At 33.9% G+C, this 17368-nt stretch overlaps 2 protein-coding genes across 2 annotated transcripts; one reads left to right on the forward strand and one right to left on the reverse strand.

Annotated features, from left to right (window-relative positions):
- Nucleotides 1-442: 442 nt before the first annotated feature.
- On the forward strand, nt 443-12749 carry LOC140049912 (uncharacterized). The gene is made up of 22 exons (XM_072094865.1): nt 443-484; nt 647-732; nt 969-1042; nt 1132-1395; nt 1989-2039; nt 2912-3072; nt 3222-3345; nt 3547-3664; nt 3880-3985; nt 4161-4389; nt 4820-4983; nt 5096-5478; nt 5839-7356; nt 7837-8057; nt 8326-8507; nt 8942-9088; nt 9391-9655; nt 9762-10061; nt 10200-10462; nt 10678-10980; nt 11129-11323; nt 11922-12749. Exons 1-22 carry the CDS (start codon nt 443-445, stop codon nt 11949-11951), a joined length of 5226 nt encoding a protein of 1741 aa, XP_071950966.1. The 3' UTR covers nt 11952-12749.
- Nucleotides 12750-13278: 529 nt separating this feature from the next.
- Nucleotides 13279-17222, reverse strand: LOC140049434 (transcription initiation factor TFIID subunit 7-like). Its single transcript, XM_072094316.1, has 12 exons — nt 17131-17222; nt 16654-16732; nt 16377-16429; nt 16131-16211; nt 15874-15991; nt 15607-15665; nt 15401-15473; nt 15155-15214; nt 14822-15028; nt 14283-14392; nt 13802-13861; nt 13279-13562 (listed from the first exon to the last, which is right to left on the reverse strand). Exons 1-12 carry the CDS (start codon nt 17197-17199, stop codon nt 13527-13529), a joined length of 1005 nt encoding a protein of 334 aa, XP_071950417.1. The 5' UTR covers nt 17200-17222; the 3' UTR covers nt 13279-13526.
- Between the last annotated feature and the right edge of the window lie 146 nt (nt 17223-17368).

Consider the following 17368-nt stretch of genomic DNA (forward strand, 5'->3'; position numbering starts at 1 on the left):
AGTTCTCTCAAACTGTTTTCTGATTGGTCCGTACAAAGAATTAATTAGCATGCAAAACTTAACCGCTCCTTTTTTGAAAACAAAAACTGATCGAGGGATTGTTTCTTCGCCTAATGGAAGAAATACACGGCGCTGTTTTTCGCTTTTTCTCCCTATTTTAACTAATGTATAAAGAAGTTCATTGGTTTTAGATAAACTGTGAGTAATAACGATGTCATAATTTTGAAAGTTTTGGACGATCGTCGATAGATAGGCCTATTAAAAGTATTAGCTTGGCTAGGCCTAGCTAGTAGGTACGTACGGTACGACTACGGGGCGGTAGGCTATACGGCGGAGTACGTGCTGTCTGTGTGTCATTTTGTGTAGGCCTAGAGCTTTCCGATTTTCCATTGAATTCATTAATAATAATCTAGCATGTCATTTTTGTTTACAGTTTGGGAAAATGCCGTTGAACAACGGAAAGTTAAAATGTCTTGTCAATTGGGTAAGTTTTATTTTTATTATTCTGACTAAACTGACAGACTAACAGTGTGTGACTCAGTCAGAGGCCAGCAGAGACTGAAAGAGTGCGTGTGATGACTTTTTACAAATATAAATTTATATTATAACCATTACTATTATTAATATTAATATTTTATTTTGACAGATAAATTCCATCGGCGTTGGAAATTGCATTGAGTCTCTTCAGCAGCTCAATGATGGAATACATTTTATTGAAATTTTAAAAATAATGTAAGTTGTTATGAGAGAATAAATTAATGACTTTATTGTTATCGATGTTGTTGGGAGGCTGTTTGTAGTTAAATTAAGTTAAAATTCTGAATTGTAGTCATGGTTGCTAGGCAGTGTAATTTTTTTTTTATTAAAATAAAGATTTTCTGGTTTCTGTACATTAGCTCAGTAAATTCTTAAATAGTTTTATTTATTTTTTTATAAATTATTTTTACAATTATTTGTTTGCTTCACAGAAATGGCGAAAATGGAGCATCTTATTGTGATATGCCGACACAAAGATTTCGATTAATTAACACTTTTTTGGAAGGTAACTAACTGATAATTAAATCGCTAAAACTATTATTTGAATTTAGTTTAATGTATGAATATTTTATTAATTATGTTTCCTTCTTGTAGATCACTACAATGTCTCAAACTTGAGAGAAATATTAAAGCCCGACAGAATCAGCAAAGGTGATATGCTTGAGTTGGCAAAGATAACATCGCTGTTTCTCTCCTCGGCTGTGCAATGCTCAAACAACGAACAGTTTGTGGAACCCATCACTAAGCTGGATGAAACATCTCAGATGAACTTGATGGAAATCATCCAGCACATCATTGGAGAGAGTGACGATGATGGCAGCCTCAGGCATGACTTTGCTGACATATTGTATAAGAAAGGTACAGTAGAACCTTACATACGGTACGGGACCGAAAGGCGTACGTAAAACATGGGTTTTGTAAAATCCAGGTTGACATTAGATTGACCCCCAAATACGTGCCTAAAAAGGGTGTCATGTTTGCCTACTTTACTCCTTCAACACTACACCAGGATTTTTTTTCACCGGGCTTGAAGATAGCTAAAGTCAAGCGACCATACATAGATTTAACTAATATACTCTACCCACCCTAAAAGCTTATTTTAAGGTCTTCGCTCAGTTTAACAGAATATCCACCGAAAAAACTCAGCCGCTTCTTGTTACTGTATCTATTTCAGACGTACAGTATCATAGCAAATTGGAAGTAGATTGTATGTGGAGATACAGCCCTGGGAATCGGATGAAAAACTTCAGGATCCCACCCACCCTTACAACATTATTGACACTCACCTCTATACTTCTCACTAGTCCTTTTAAACTCTTTGTTATACTTTCGTTTGTCAACAGTGTACTTTGTTTTTTATTTTATACAATTTTGTTCTCGATTTTGTTCTTTATTTGGTGTTTGTTTTAGAATTGTTCTTTATTGTCTTTTCATTTTTATTTCATTATCAGTTTCTCAGACAAAGCCAAACACCCCAACAGTGTTAAATGGATTTTTTGGAGGTAGTATTCATTGAAATATGACATTCTATATTATTCATGTACTCCATTATTTTAGAAAATAATATTTAACACATTCATTAACTTTTATTATTGGCTAGTAATTAACTTCATTGAAGCTGTTCTCTCACTCACAAAATTTGTTATTCAAATATACATTGCACTTCCATATTATTATAGATCACCACTATGTAACGGTTAAAAAAAAATATGGATAAAATAGATAAAACCCCACCATTTAACCACCACCACCAGTTTGCTTTAAAGTTTATTCACCTCAAAGTGATACAGTGGAACTGCACTATATTCTGTAACATACTGTGAATCCAAAATACATTGAGGTTTTCACACATTAATAGGAGGCTTTTGATTTGCAATGGACGAGGATCTACTGTTAAAAGTTTAGACAGAGCTTAAGTCCTTGGTCATCACATATCAAAAGCTGCCTATAACCTGCTGTAGTAATGGTACTCACTGGTTTGTCGGTTCAGTCTCTTGCTTTCAATTCACAGTGCCCTTGAATTAATTTGATAATAATAAAAAAAATGATAAATGTTTTTTGTATTATTATATGTATTATGTATGTAGTTAGTAGTGTACTGTCTACTAACAAATATTACACTCACTGTACAATTTATAACATGCTCCCTCACGTAACTTTGTTTAATCTCTGAAATCAAGCTCTGTCTACACTATCAAATTTTATGTGACAAAAAAATGTGATGTGCCCAAATGTTTATTACTAATTATTTATATTAACAAAAACCAGGAACGGTTGTCTCAGATAGACAGGCGGAGGTCGGCTGCTTAAAAATCCTACTTTTGTCAGAAATTTCATATTTTGTTAACTATAATATATATGATGTACTTTTCAGGAGAGCCAATGTCATGTGATGATAATATGGCGATGGTAGGCGGTAGCCCAACATTGCCAATGTTCATACCAGCATCGCCATTTATTCGCCGCAATCTAGAGCAGTCACCCATACTGTCACCAATTCGAAAATTTATGAGTTCGCCTCAAATGGCCCAGAAGGTAAAGATGAAACAAAACTTGTTTAGCTTTAAAAAAAATCAAATTATTTAAAACTTTTTGTGGTTAGTAAAAGATTAGTTTATATGTTGCTTAGTTCTGTATTTAAAATTAAATATTTAATTCAATCTGAATTGCTGTAAATTTTTCAGATATCAATCCGTAAACTTCAAGGTCGTTGTAAGAAATTCGAATTTCGAGTTGGTCAAGAAATTGCACTAAGACAAGATAAGGAAGCAGAGCTAAGAGAAAAGGAAGCTCTTATCAAATCCAAAGGTAGTTTAGATGATTTTAAAAGATTGATTAGAGTTTGATTTGATCATAATAGATTTTTCATAATGACTCATTTCTCGCTAACTAGCTAATGTTTGCTGGTTCTAATTTTTGCCAAAATTCGATTAATTTATTGATTATGCAATCAAAGGCTTGCTTTTTTTTTTCTAATTTTATTTAAAAATTATATTTAATACTTATTAGATTTGCAGATCCGAGAATTAAAGTTAGTAAAAACTAATCAGCGGTCGTATCGGGATGAAGCAGATGAACATAAAGCAACTAAACTGGAACTAGAAAAAGTGCAGCGTGAAGTGGCAAGGTATACTCTGATACAGTAAAACACAAAGATTACCAAATGCAGCAGTCGACTGGCAAAAAACAAAAAAACCCCACATTTTTCACCAAAAAAAAATTGCCATTCTGCTAACATAAATAAAAGGGAATTTAAAAAGTGCTCCAGAGTATGAATCACCCAGTTTGGGAGGAAAAAGTGTATTGCTATAATAATAATATAGATTTGCTTTTTTTTTTTAGACTTCGGAGGAAAACAGCAAATAGTGGAGAATGTAAGGCAACGGTTGCACATCTAGAAAAAGAAGTTGAAACATTGATGTCTGAGAGGAATGAGATGAATAACATTGTACGTCAATTCACATTCAACCATAGTAGCACTCTAAAATAAGTAGCACTCTAAACTAGATATTCAAAAAAGCCCACTAACATGAAACTTTTTTGGAAACTATCACTCATACCATAGCAATGTCTGCTTCCACAGTCGGGGTTAATGTTTTAATATTACTCTTACGTTTTTGCAGTTAAAGAACTATGATGCCATACGTTCAGAACGTGATGTACTGAAGGTGTCCCTCCATACAGAAAAGTACAGCAATGAGGAACTTCAAAGTGAAGCTAATCACTTGAGCCAAAAGGTGACAATTTTAACAAACTCAAACGAAGAGATGAAAAAATCTGCTGAGTTGAATATACAGATGCTGCAAGAGAAGATTGCAAGTCTGGAGGAGGAACTTGCAGACAAGAACTCATGTTAGTAGAACTTGTATATTGTTATATACTGTGTGTAATTTGAGTCTAATTCATGCTTAGCTTACCTAGATAAACCGACAATAGCCCGTGCTCTCCAGAGGGGAGGGCTTAGATACGAAAAGGTAAAAGTTCCTAATCCAGTGTGGTTCAGAAGTGTTCTAGGAACTTTTAACTTTTCGTATCTTAGCCCTCTCTCTAAAGAGCACAGGTTTACCAAAGTAAGCGGCACCCATAGAATAACACCACTATTGGTTTGTGTAATTTGAGGCTTAGTATCAGGGGTGAACTCCGGACCTTGGGATTGGAAAGCAAGCATGTTAACCATTAAGCTACAACTCCACTACAGAGAAGTTTTCACAATATACATACATACCAAAGATTTGAACAGGTTAATTAACAAGTTATTAATTAAACATCTGATTTTCTCCAGTGAACAGAAGTAAGGGAGAATCACTAGGAATGATTGCTGAGAGACGTTTGTTGGACTTGGAAGTTGAGATGGAGAAACTAAAATCAACATGGATTGAACCAGGTTGTCATGCGGCACTTGACAAAAGTTATAAGGAAGTTTGTCAGGCAAAGAAAACATTTGAGGTAAAATAGTTTTGTTACTGTAACACACTAGTATGTAAATTTATATATCTAACATTGTAAGTATTTTATTCAGATAGAAATTATTAGAAATAATTTTCTGGGTTTCTTTTAGACAAACTATATTGAAGCAAAAACAGAATTATTTAAGGCTCTGAAACATGTGTCAGAGATTGAGACCGAACTTGAACTAAGTAACCAGCAGTGTTCAAACATCGCCAACAACCTAAAATGTTGCCAAGAGAAGTTTGACAACCTAAATCAGCAGCTCCATTTAGCTGAAGAACAAGCTACTACACTACAGACGGAAAACGACAGTCTACAAAAGGAGCTTCACAAAGTAAAGATTGAGAATGAAGGCGTATCGGCAGATTTTTCCAGAGTCAGCGGAGAGCTTATGGTGATGTCAAAAGAGAATGCATTACAGAAGGAAGCGCTTGATAGAGAAAGGGAGGGAAATAAAAAAAATGTAGAACACTTGAAGTCACATAATCAAGTGTAAGTACATTATAATAGTATTTAAGAGTGGAGTTGTGGCTTGGTAGTTATGATTCTTGGAAGGGTCATGGGGTCAAGTCCTGTCATGTCAGGATTTTTTCTGACAAATTACAACTCTACTCTTAAAGTGTAATAATACTTTGTTTATGTAGAGCATCTTGTGTATTTGTTTTTCTTGTGAACAAGATTGCCACATTTAAGAAGGATAGTGAATGAATTCGCTAATGGTTATCCTTGGCAATTTGCCTAAATATATGTTTAAGCGCCTTGAGCAATCTTATTATTATTATTATGTATCAAAATAAAAAAAACAAGAAAGAAAAGAAAGAACAAGATTAACATTTTTGTTCTTATATTTAGATTGCAAGGTGAGCTTGAAACTGTTGCAGACCAGTCAAAAAGAGAGGTTGAACAGATACAGTCTGATCTTGAAAGAATCAAAATGAATAAACAAAGTATAGAGTCTTCTATGAAAGATAAATTACATTCTGTTCAGGGCTCCCTTCATGCTCTCCAGATGAAATCCGACAACCAGAATTGGGCACAGGAAGCCAAAATAAAAGCCCTAAAAGAAGAACTTCGTTCAGCGAGAAACAAAGCGCAGGAAATAATTGAAGAAGAAAGAGAAAGACTCAAGAAGACCGAATTAGAATTAGAAAAGGTTAAAAAACAACTTGAAGAAGAGAAGAACGATAAAGCAAAGAAAATGTCTGACGGAGCAGTAGAATTTGAGAAGTTGCAAACACAATCGGAAAATTCTTACACACATTTACTTGAACAGATAAAGGTTATCTCAGAAAATAAAGAAAAGGTAGCTAGAGAATGGCAGGAGACACAAGCTGAAAAACAGACTGTTATTGAAAATTTGAATATCCAAGTTAAAAGTCTTAAAGATGAGTTAGCACAGCAGACAAAACAGTTTGCTGAAGAAATGGAAGATACTCAGCAACAGTCTGATAACATAGCACTTGAACATAACCAGATGTTACAAGATATTAATCGCCAACTTAATGCAGAAAAAGAAAATAATGAATATCTAAAATCTAAAATGAGTTCGGAAACGGAGAAGATGCAAAGAAATTTGGAAAATAAAAATATTGAGATAGAGAAACTAAGAAAAGAACTACAGAATTTGAAAACTAGTTTAGAAGAAGAGCTTCAACAAAAAGACCGGACACTTCAGGAATCTAAAGAAGAGATTGCTAATTTGTCAGAAAAGGTTAATGAAGAGAGTGTGAAGAATGTGTCACTTCTGGATGAAATTACAAGACTTTCCACGGAGTTAGAATCTTATGCTAGAAATAACAAAGAATTGACCCAGAAATACGACGATATGGGCAGTACTCTCCAGCAAGCTGCGAATAGCAACATTCTTCTTCAAGAAGAATTAGATCACACTAATGCACAAATGAACAAGCAAGACTCCAAGTTCCTTGAAATGAAAGTCCTTTTGGAAACCGAAATCACCGAAGAAAGACGACACACAGATAATTTACGAGAAGAACTGAACAGGAAGACGGCCGAGATGGGTAAGAAAACTAGTGAATGGGAAGAGAGAGAAGCAGAGTTGATGAAGGAAGCGAAAGAAGTAAACATTTTATTGTCGGGAGAGCAACGCAAATGCCAGAATTTGAAAGAAAGTCTTGAGGTTCTCCAAGATGAAGGAACTACAGCGGAAAGGACCAAGCAAGAGAGAGAAGAAGAACTAACTCAAAAAAATTTAGAGTTGAAAGACAAGTTAAACGAAGTAGAAACACAGTACGAACAAAACCTGAGCGCTATGGAGTTTTCAACTAAACAAATGAGAAGGAAGTGGGAAGAACTGAGAAAGAGTGCAGAACAACGACATGAAAAAGATATTGAGGAACTGAAAGAGAGGTATGTACAATTGTAGATTTTAAAACAGGTTGACCAGAGGTTTCAAATTTTTCAAATAGTCAACTCTCCCAATACCACATCTGGGCTGGCCTAATTTGTCTGGTTTTCCGGAAAGTTTGGTATTCAGAATTTGTTTTTAATGGTAAAAAATGAATTTGGGACCCTTCTGTCCTCAAGAAAAGTTTTGGGAGAGTTGACTGTACTAAAGTCCAAAGTAAGTCAGGTCTAGGGAACTGGTTAACCAGAACTATTTATGATTGTATATTTCAGGGAAAAATTTCATTTGAAAATTTTGTTTAGCAAAATTGCTAATCAAACTGATTTTTTAGTCAAGAAAGATAGTTTTGTATTGTATTTTTTGCTACACAATTGTAGAAATGTGTAGCAAAAAGGTTGTTTTGTATAGCTTTTTGCTATGCTACACTGGCGAAATTATTCCCTGATTATTATTTAATGTTTTTGATGCATTAATTTTCAAAGGTATGATCGTGAAATTGAGACAATGAAAAGAGGTTCTGTTGTCAAGGAAGACCTTCTTAGACAAGAGTTAGAAGCTTCCAAGTTGGAACTTGTCCAGACCAAGAAACAAGCCACTAGAGAAGCTGAAACTTTAAAAGAAACAAAGAAGCATCTGGAGGTTACTGCCAATGAAAAACTTGTTGTAATGCACAAACAAATGGAGAATGAACTTAACAGTTACAGTAAGAACAAATTAAAATTTCCCAGAATCTTGGAAAAATTTCTGGCGTGAAATTATTTTTAGTTTAACATAACACATGGAGAGCTCCATAAGAGTGGCAATACTTTACTACTTTTGTGTAATCCTGTTGGGTATGGCTTTTGTTTTAAGTGCTATGCTAATATGTTTGCAAGAAACTTACATATTCATATGTAAAATAAATAAAAATAAACATTGAACATTTTTTGAGCTTTTAGAAACAGTAACACAATATGGATATTTTTTTGCAGAGAAAAAAATGGAAAAGGAAGCTCAGCAGTACAAAGAAAAGGCGGAAAAACTACAGAAAGAGTTGACAAAGACATGCGTAAAGGCTGATGCATACAAGAACGATATAGAGAAGAAAGCAAATGAAAAACTACAAGAAATGAAGATGGAGATGAATCAAGCAAGGTCCGATTGGTCTGAAAAGGTAATTTGATTATACAGTAGAACACAACTTAAAGCTCTGTCTGACAAAAAAAGTGTTATCTGCCCAAATATGGTAGTGATATGACATCATCATATCCATATATGGGTACATCACATTTTTTTGTCACAAAGTTTGATAGTGTAGACAGAGCTTTAGGCTGCAACAAAGTTTTTCATTAAATAGGAGTGTCCCCAACAGGGGTTAGCAAAGATCTTAAAATATGTATCTTCCATGTACATATGCAGGTTGTGTATGTCGAAATTAAGAATTGAATTCCTTGGGCGTTTCAATAGAAAGCTCTGATTCTAATTTAGGTGATAAAGATAAATAGTAAACTCCAAAATAGTTGTTCAGCAGCTTGGAATACTGCATTTAAGTTTGTAGTGTTTCAGTTGTGTTTAATTTGTTACATTTTCTCCTCGTTTGATTTTAAGCTGTTTGCATTGGAGAATGAAAATCACATTATAAAGTGCAAACTGGAGAAGCTTAACAAGAAAGTGCTTACTAGCGGTACTGAACTGACGGAAGAACGGTTAGCTAAAGATCATCTTGCTCAACGCGTACGCTCACTCCAAACTCAGGTACTACATGCATGCCTTAAGCTCTGTCTACACTATCAAACTATGCGATGTGCCCAAATATGTTAGTGAGTGTCCATATATGGGCACATCACATTTTTTTTTCACAAGTTTGGTTGTGAAGACAGAATTTAACAATGTATACGTATTTGGTATAAAACATATTTGTAATGCACTTTGTATAGTATAACTATAACCATCTCAAAGTATGTTACACATACAATAACTTTCATCTCTTGCCGGAGTATGATCACCTAAAAAATCTCAATTTGAACGTTTAAAAATAATGTTATTCTTTACTACAGCTGGACTATGCAGATCGCCAACTTCGCGAAAAGTCAACAACGTTTGAACATCCACTAGGTCTTACTAAAACTGAACCAAATCCACTTTCATTGGACGACATAACAGACAACATGTTAGTGGACAGCCCAACAAATTTAGGTGACAGTGAAGCTAATCTTACAGCAGACAGTCTGGACGCAAGCCTAAATATTGACGATCTTAGAGGGAGTGTTGCATCACTCGAATCAAATTCTTCAAATTTAAGCACAAGCTCCAGACCTAAAAGTGAGAAATTTACTTTTTTTATGTAATAATGTAATAATATGCATGTCTAATATTATAACATCATGCGTAATAACTCATTTTTGAAAATTGTTTTGTTTTGTCACAGGCCGAACAACCATCATTATCAACATGTCTAAAACATCCACGAGTGCTAACACGAGTCTTAACACATCATCCGTTTCCACCGTTAACAAAACCCAAACAATTAACCATCACAGCATAAGCAACATAAGCAAACTAAGCCAGGCCAGCTGCATCGGATATAGCAGACATAGTCTAGCTAACAGTAGCCTAGGCCCAGACTATCCAGAGAGCTTAAGCAGGACTCTAGATGAACTAAGTGCTAGTCAGTCTGTCTTACAATCCAGTATTAAAACTGAGTCACCAAAGAGCAGGGCTACGACAGGTAAAAAATTAAACCGTAAATTCATTGCCTGGTTGGCCTAGGTTTTGAATCCAATCATCATTGCTATTTTTATTATCTCTAACCCAAAATTATACAAATTTGAAATCCTCTTAAAACAATTTATTTTTTATTTTTCAGGTCGTTTTGGATTTTTTATGAATGACGACGAAAGTCAGGAATATGATTGGAATCGACTGTCGGAATTAAAACGCAGGAACACGCTTTGCCTGCCACATCTACAGACGTCGTACCCTGCAGAGACGCAAGCCTGTCAGGAACCAATTAGTGACCTGAAGACAACGAAGGTCAATGATGGAGCTGCAGGAATGCCTAGCTATCAGTTAAGACAAACCAGGAAAAGAAAGAGTAATGGACTTGATGATCTTGACAAGTCCTCTAAGGTACAGTAAACACAATACAGGGGACATCCCTACTGAGGGCAAGCTTTATTGGTACAGTCAACTACAGTTAGTCTTTTAAACACCCCTATTCAGGGACATTTTATTGGGTCATGTAGGTGTCCCCTTAATAGGGGTTCTACTGTATAACAACTAAAATACATTCTGGTCTCTCAACTGGTTTGCCTAATTTTTTTGCATTGTTTTTTTCTCAATAGCTTCGATCTACTACATCCCAACCAATGCTATCAAACGAGGTGACAAAATTAAGTGAGAGACGAGCAACCTCTCTGCAGACATTCCACAACCAGAACACATCGTACTTATCGTCCATGCACAGAATGTCCACAAGGTCATCATCAAACAAAGAAGATCCAAGTGGTGTCACTTTCACCATTCCAACAACCATGGCCCCCAAAGCAAGAAAAACGACGTCTGATAACAACTCTGGTATTAATGGAAAACCACCAGATGGTCGCAAACCTCTCCAGAAGAGTTCAAAGGTTAATGAACAACCAGAGGTAATTTAATAATCCATTTGTTGGACGCTTTCGTCGGACATTGGGAAGCTTTTAATGTGCAACAATCTACGACCTGCACATTTTGTGTCATTGGTCATTTGAAATGGTAGACAAATATTTCTAAAGCCTTTTTGATTTTATTCTCTAGGCAACAGATCCACGAAGAGAAAGTTTGTCTTTTAGCATTGGTTTCTCACCAAAGCCTCAATTCAAAAGACGCTCAACGCGGATGTCTTTTGGTAAAGGATTTTTAAAGTCAAAAACAGAGAAGAACAAACAAACTGTAGAGGAAGGTAAAGAAACACCAAAATTAAAGAAAGTTAAAACACCCAAGAAAACTAATGTAAGTACAGAACTCTACAAATTATAGATGGTCAATGATTTAATGATTTAGAAGATGGCATAATCATATCCATCTTGGCTAATCTATGACACATGGTACATAATTATTTACTACTGTGAAGTAGACCAATTATAATCCCGTTGGGCTTGGATCTAACCCCTATCTGTCTGTGCAAACTAAGTGGTCTAAAGGTATGGCCAGGCTAGAGGTATGGCCAGGCTAGAGGTATGGCCAGGCTAGAGGTATGGCCAGGCTAGAGGTATGGCCAGGCTAGAGGTATGGCCAGGCTAGAGGTATGGCGGTCATGGGTTTGTGTCCCACCCGAAAATTACTTGCAAATTTTTGTTTTCCCAATTATATTATTACTGTATATAGTATTTTCAATGTACTTATTATAAAGTATAAATTACGTCAGAGTAGGGCATCTGAACAATAACATGATACATATAAATTAACCAATCAAATGGCAAGGATTCATCCAAGTGTGTTATAAAGTATGTTAAATGATCACAACCCTTTGTACATTGTGAGTGGTCTAATGATTAACAGTACAAGGTTTTGTAGGTGGATCTAAAAATAAATTTATATTATTTTTCAGAAAATTGGCAGCCTATTGAAATGGAATTAAGTATTTTTTATGACACTCAAGAGCAAAACGGATACAAGTACAAGGAGAAAAGACTCGATTTACTGACTAAGATTATAATAATTAGTTTGACAAAAGGTTTGATTACAATTATATTTGTTTCACAAATATTTAGAAAATAGAAAAGAAAAAAGTGTATTATTGTGTTTCTCTGGGTGTGGTTTTCACTTGCTACAGCCTATGTATATTATGCATTACATCTTTTATCCAAGTCGTCCTTCTCTTTGAAAATTGATATTTTTTCGCGTCGACTGGAAACCAAGGAAAGGAAATGTCCTTGTCTGGGAAAACAGAATCTAGAATCAATCAGATAGCTTGACAAAAATGGCCAGCATAACCAAACTCAACATCGTTAATATAATAGTACTGCTATACAAGATGGGTTTTTGAAAGCCAATCAAGCACATCTTTTTATAATGCCAGATTATACTTACTGATGATTTGACTGTAATATATTGTAGTTTACAAATTATCGGATTATTTATCATATGTATGTATATATATAGATTGTACATAACATTTAATATTGCACAATGAATCTTTCAGTTTTTGTAGATGTATCATTGTATATAATTATTCTGTGTAAATTCAATTTTAAAGACAGTACTGATTGAGATAAGAATAATACAGCATTTTAACAATTCTAATTATTTGATCATGTTTTTTCACAATTTGAATTTTCATTTAATTTATTGTAAGCTCCGTAAAAAGAATTGCATTTAGCAACAACCGTACATGTCTTAAGATCTTTTAAAGTTCTAATGATATTAATAGTTTGGATTTGATCAGGTTTTTTAACAATTAAAAATTGTATTTACTACAAGGTACAGATGTTTGTTTTTCTTTATTGCATGTACAATTTTCACCTGCTCTTACACCCTTTGGCACATATGGCGTTTCATATGTATAATACAATACTCGCTATTACATTTTTTTACCATATTTAATGAGGGTGATCCATCCAGTAATTACTGATCATTAGGAACCCGCAGAGGTTCACAAGACAAACATATACACAAGATGCTCTACATAATAAAGTCTTATTACAAGTCTTCAGGAGTAATTTTGTCCTTAGAAAAAATCCTGACATGTGACGGGACCACTGGAGTGGTAGCCAAGCATCATAACCACAACTTCACTGGGTGCTCTTAATCAAAGAAAAAAATATAAATTAATTTGAAAAGAAAAAAGTTGCATGAATAATGTAGTTTTATCCTCACTAGTATTGTTTGTAGTGTGGTATATTACTTTTCTATTCAATATAAAACAATAATTTTTTAAAGATCAAACACAAGAAGATACAATTGATTGAATACAGTTGAGTCAAGAGAGTTTATTGCAAATACTGTACATCCATATTATCTTAAATAATATACAAGGTTGAATGCCTAATTTTGAAATTATTTACAGTATATAACACATGATTTACAGACTTGTTTTATTGTTTTGTATGACTTAAATATTCTTCAGTTGATGATGTAATATCCATGATCAGGCTTTTATGCTATCCTGCACCCACAGTGTCATCCGCTTAAAATTTAGAAAAAACCTCTAATTTCAGCTTGGCCCTATGAGAACTTTCAATGTTTCCATCTGAAAAGTAAATAACACAAATTATAATACTGTGCAGATGATCATACAACATCCATTAAGCATTGAAATAATAGTATACAAATAATTAATGTTTATGAGTTAAATGGTGAGAATATTTCGTTAGATAGGGCTAATTTTAAATGACACATGACGCATAATTAACCAATCAAATTGCAAGAATACAATCAGGTGTGTAATAGTATTGTAGCATAAACACATGATAGTGTTATATGATATACCTCCTCCTCGTGTTTCTTCATTTCCAGTAAAACCTCATCCAGTTTTGATTGAAATCGTTGCTAAAAAGGAATACAAATTTAAAATGTTTACTGCCTGGCTTAATAATCATTGTTGTAGTTGTAGTGTATAATGTAATTACAGTACTGTACTAATGAAGTGGGGAGGGGTTGTGAGAAGAATCACCTTGCTTGCCTTATGCGAGCTACATCCTTGGTATGATGTATTATGATGATCAATTATGGGGGATGGGAGGTGACCGTTTTCCCACATATTGCTTTCCATGATTTGTTTCCATATTTTTCTGTTTTGGGCAGGATGGTTTGTTATTGTGTTAAAGTCAACATTTTTTCCTTTTAAATCTTTTTTTACTTGGTTTATCCAGTTTTCTTTTGGTCTTCCTGGTGGTCTTTTTACTTTCTTTTTAGTTTCCTTTCATTGCTGGCTACAGCCCCTGTATAATGTGATTACTACTTGACAAACCTTTAACATAACATTATCAACATTAGCAATGGCTTCTTCCTGCATTCTTTTTTTCTGGTTCAGTTCAGTCATTTGTTGTTCTAACTCTGCATACCGTTTCACAAATTCATCTACAAAAAAGAAACTCTATTTAATCAACACATGTGTTATAGATTGAACACACTTGTTAAAACACCAGTATTTATTTTCTCTACCCCTCAAGCTACATAAAACTATCTAATGTTTATCCACATACAGTGAATATGGGTGGATTAATACACCAGTTTATTGGGTCAGATTGGGCCCTAGATTTTTATAATTTTATTCATATTCAAATTTAAATAAAACCAGGTGGTACTGTACATGTAATTATAATAATCGACCAACCAAGTGTAAAGATCTGTCTACACATTAAAACTAGTTTGACAAATGAGCGTGATGTGCCCAAATATGGTAGTGATATGCACAAATATGGTAGTGATATGACATTGTGATGATATAGTGTAGACAGAGCTTAACATGGTATAATATAAAACAGAAAGTTTTGAATAAAAACTCACTCTCTTGTAGCATACTGTCTTCTGTGAGTGTTTCATCTTGGCTCACAATAGCCTCTAAACTTTCAAGAGTACTGGTCACGTTCTGACCTTTGAACTCTTCCATATCTTGTCTCGAATCTTCCAACTCCATTATGTTTACATCTTCCTCCTCCTCTTCATTCTCAGAACTACTGACTTCTTCAAATATCTGTTTCCAGTCATTTCCATCTGAATAATATCAATTTTAATAAAGTGTGGTCATAATTTAAAAATCAACCTAAATATGAAAGTAATCGGAGGGACACTTTTTTAGTTTAGATTTATTTTTTGACAAGGGATTTAGAATAAATTTACCCATTTGTGATTCATTCTTTGTGTCTTCTTTTCCATCCTTGTCTGGTAGCATTTCCCATCCTTTGGTACTCAATTAAGGATTACAAATGGCAAATTAATTGGCAAACTAGCTATCCATTCACAAGTAAAAGCACTAGGAATAGATAAGTCCCCACTGCGGAACAATAAAATATCACAAAAGCACATCAGGGTAACACTAACAGGTTAGGTAATATGACAAGTTTGCCATAGAATTAAAAAGGATACGTATTTTAATAGCAGTGCTGTCCATTCGTAGTAATCTCTTCACTTCTTTTTCTATATCAGGTGACTCAATATACTACATAAAAAACAAAACAAACAATGAATCAACTATATTCACAAACAAAGCATTAACAAAAATGACAAATTATCAGTGGTACAAAGTTATATTTTAATACAATAAAGAAAATGTTAAGATTTGTAAACTATACCTTTTTCTTGGCTGTTTTTCTAAATCTTCTTTTTCTTACATTTTTTAGTGGTGGTGTTACTAATTTAATAGAAAGACAAAAATGTTACTTTATAATATATAAAATAACTTTTCTTTAGCTCTTTCTACACTATCTACAAACAAAAGTGTGATGTGCCCAAATATGGTATTGATATGCCCAAATATGGTAGTGTTATGACATCATCATGTCCATATTGTTTCATACTGTATATAGTAATCAATATTCTTGATTTCATATTTAACTTACTTCCATGATTCCAAAGAAATTTCTTGTCAACCTTATTAGGATTTTTGTGAGGTGATGGTTTCTCATCACGCCCACTACTGCTATCTTCGCCGCCTTCGTTGGTGGTACACACCAACATCTGTATATTAAATAAAATATTTACATATTATTAGCAATGCTAAATAGGTATAGCACTAGTTTGCTGATCATTGTTCATGTTTTGCTACAGCAAACTAGTAGTATTATTTATGAAACTGTTGAAAATGGACGATGCATACCTGGCAGATGTCTGCAGTCTTGAAGAACGTCTTTTTATCAATTGTTTTATATGATTCTAATATTGATGGCATGTCAACCAACTGCAAAACAAAAAAGTAAAGTATATTATTCAAATTAAAACATATTTTTCTGACTGACACAATAGTCAGACAAGTACTAAACATATTTTTGTATGTAGTACTGTAGTATAAATATATAGTGTAAATTGCTGATAATTATATAAAAAACAAATTTGCTGCGGTTACCTTGGCTGCAAATGCTTCTTTATCAAATCGTACAGTGCCATGGCGATTATCACCTGGAGGAATCAACAATAAATAACAAGTTTAATACATTTTGTATTGTTTTCTTCTATTACATACAATGAAACGAAAGATAGAGAAAAAAACATTTTCCTACGCAAATCACTTCAAATGGACCTAGGCCTACTCTTCTCTTACTCCATGGCCTACCAGGCCTACTACATTACAGAAAAAAAGTATAAATGAAAAAGGAAGACAATTTATTGTAACGCAAACTTACCATAAAGCTCAATAGATATTTTATCTTTTACACTCGTGTTTCCAACATGAACAAGATGTCTAAGTTTATCTGATGCATGCTGCAACAAAAAAAAATTTTATTTTTCATTAAAATGTGTATTATTGATTTATATTCAAAACATGAATATGAAGCCAAATTGACTTACTTATATTATAATCTTGCTAACTAAGCCTATGTATAAATATTGCTTAATTCATTTTATTTATATAATTTTACTTAAACTTTAACTACACTATATCATTCATATTGAAGGTATAAATTGAGGGGCGAAACGACTAGTTGCCACCACCCTCATGACTTCAGCACTGAGCAGTGACATCCCATCCATTTTATTTATACAACCGTCCTTGCCTAGCCTATACAACCCCCGCCTAGATAAATAAATATAGCGGTTTAGCTAATAAAAGTTAACTACAGTGTTCTATGGTTTAAATGAAAGAAAATCTCATTACATACTGCAGGCATTCGAAGTATAAAATGGTTTTCAAGCTCCGGAATAATATCGTCTTTTTTAATATTCGCCATTTTTATTTTCCTCTCGTTGCTCGTTGTGTGGTGGCGCTATATCTTGTCTAAAAAAAATCTCTTCTTCGCGTACGCCTTATAGTTTATGAATATTTATCAACATAAACGCCCAATCTGCTATATTGCCTTATATTTTTCAAATAACAAGTAGGTAGGATTAGTTGAGGAA

The sequence above is a fragment of the Antedon mediterranea genome, chromosome 5, assembly GCF_964355755.1.
Source record: "Antedon mediterranea chromosome 5, ecAntMedi1.1, whole genome shotgun sequence".
NCBI classification, from domain to species: domain Eukaryota; kingdom Metazoa; phylum Echinodermata; class Crinoidea; order Comatulida; family Antedonidae; genus Antedon; species Antedon mediterranea.

Coding starts and splice junctions, on each gene's coding strand:
- LOC140049912 (XM_072094865.1), top strand. CDS start 443: ATGCCGTTGAACAACGGAAAGTTAAAATGTCTTGTCAATTGG. Junction 733..968: donor ATTGAAATTTTAAAAATAAT/GTAAGTTGTTAT, acceptor TTTGCTTCACAG/AAATGGCGAAAATGGAGCAT. Junction 10,981..11,128: donor AGGTTAATGAACAACCAGAG/GTAATTTAATAA, acceptor TTTATTCTCTAG/GCAACAGATCCACGAAGAGA.
- LOC140049434 (XM_072094316.1), bottom strand. CDS start 17,199: ATGGCGAATATTAAAAAAGACGATATTATTCCGGAGCTTGAAAACCAT. Junction 16,212..16,376: donor AAGAAGCATTTGCAGCCAAG/GTAACCGCAGCA, acceptor TTTGTTTTGCAG/TTGGTTGACATGCCATCAAT. Junction 15,992..16,130: donor AGACTGCAGACATCTGCCAG/GTATGCATCGTC, acceptor TTTAATATACAG/ATGTTGGTGTGTACCACCAA.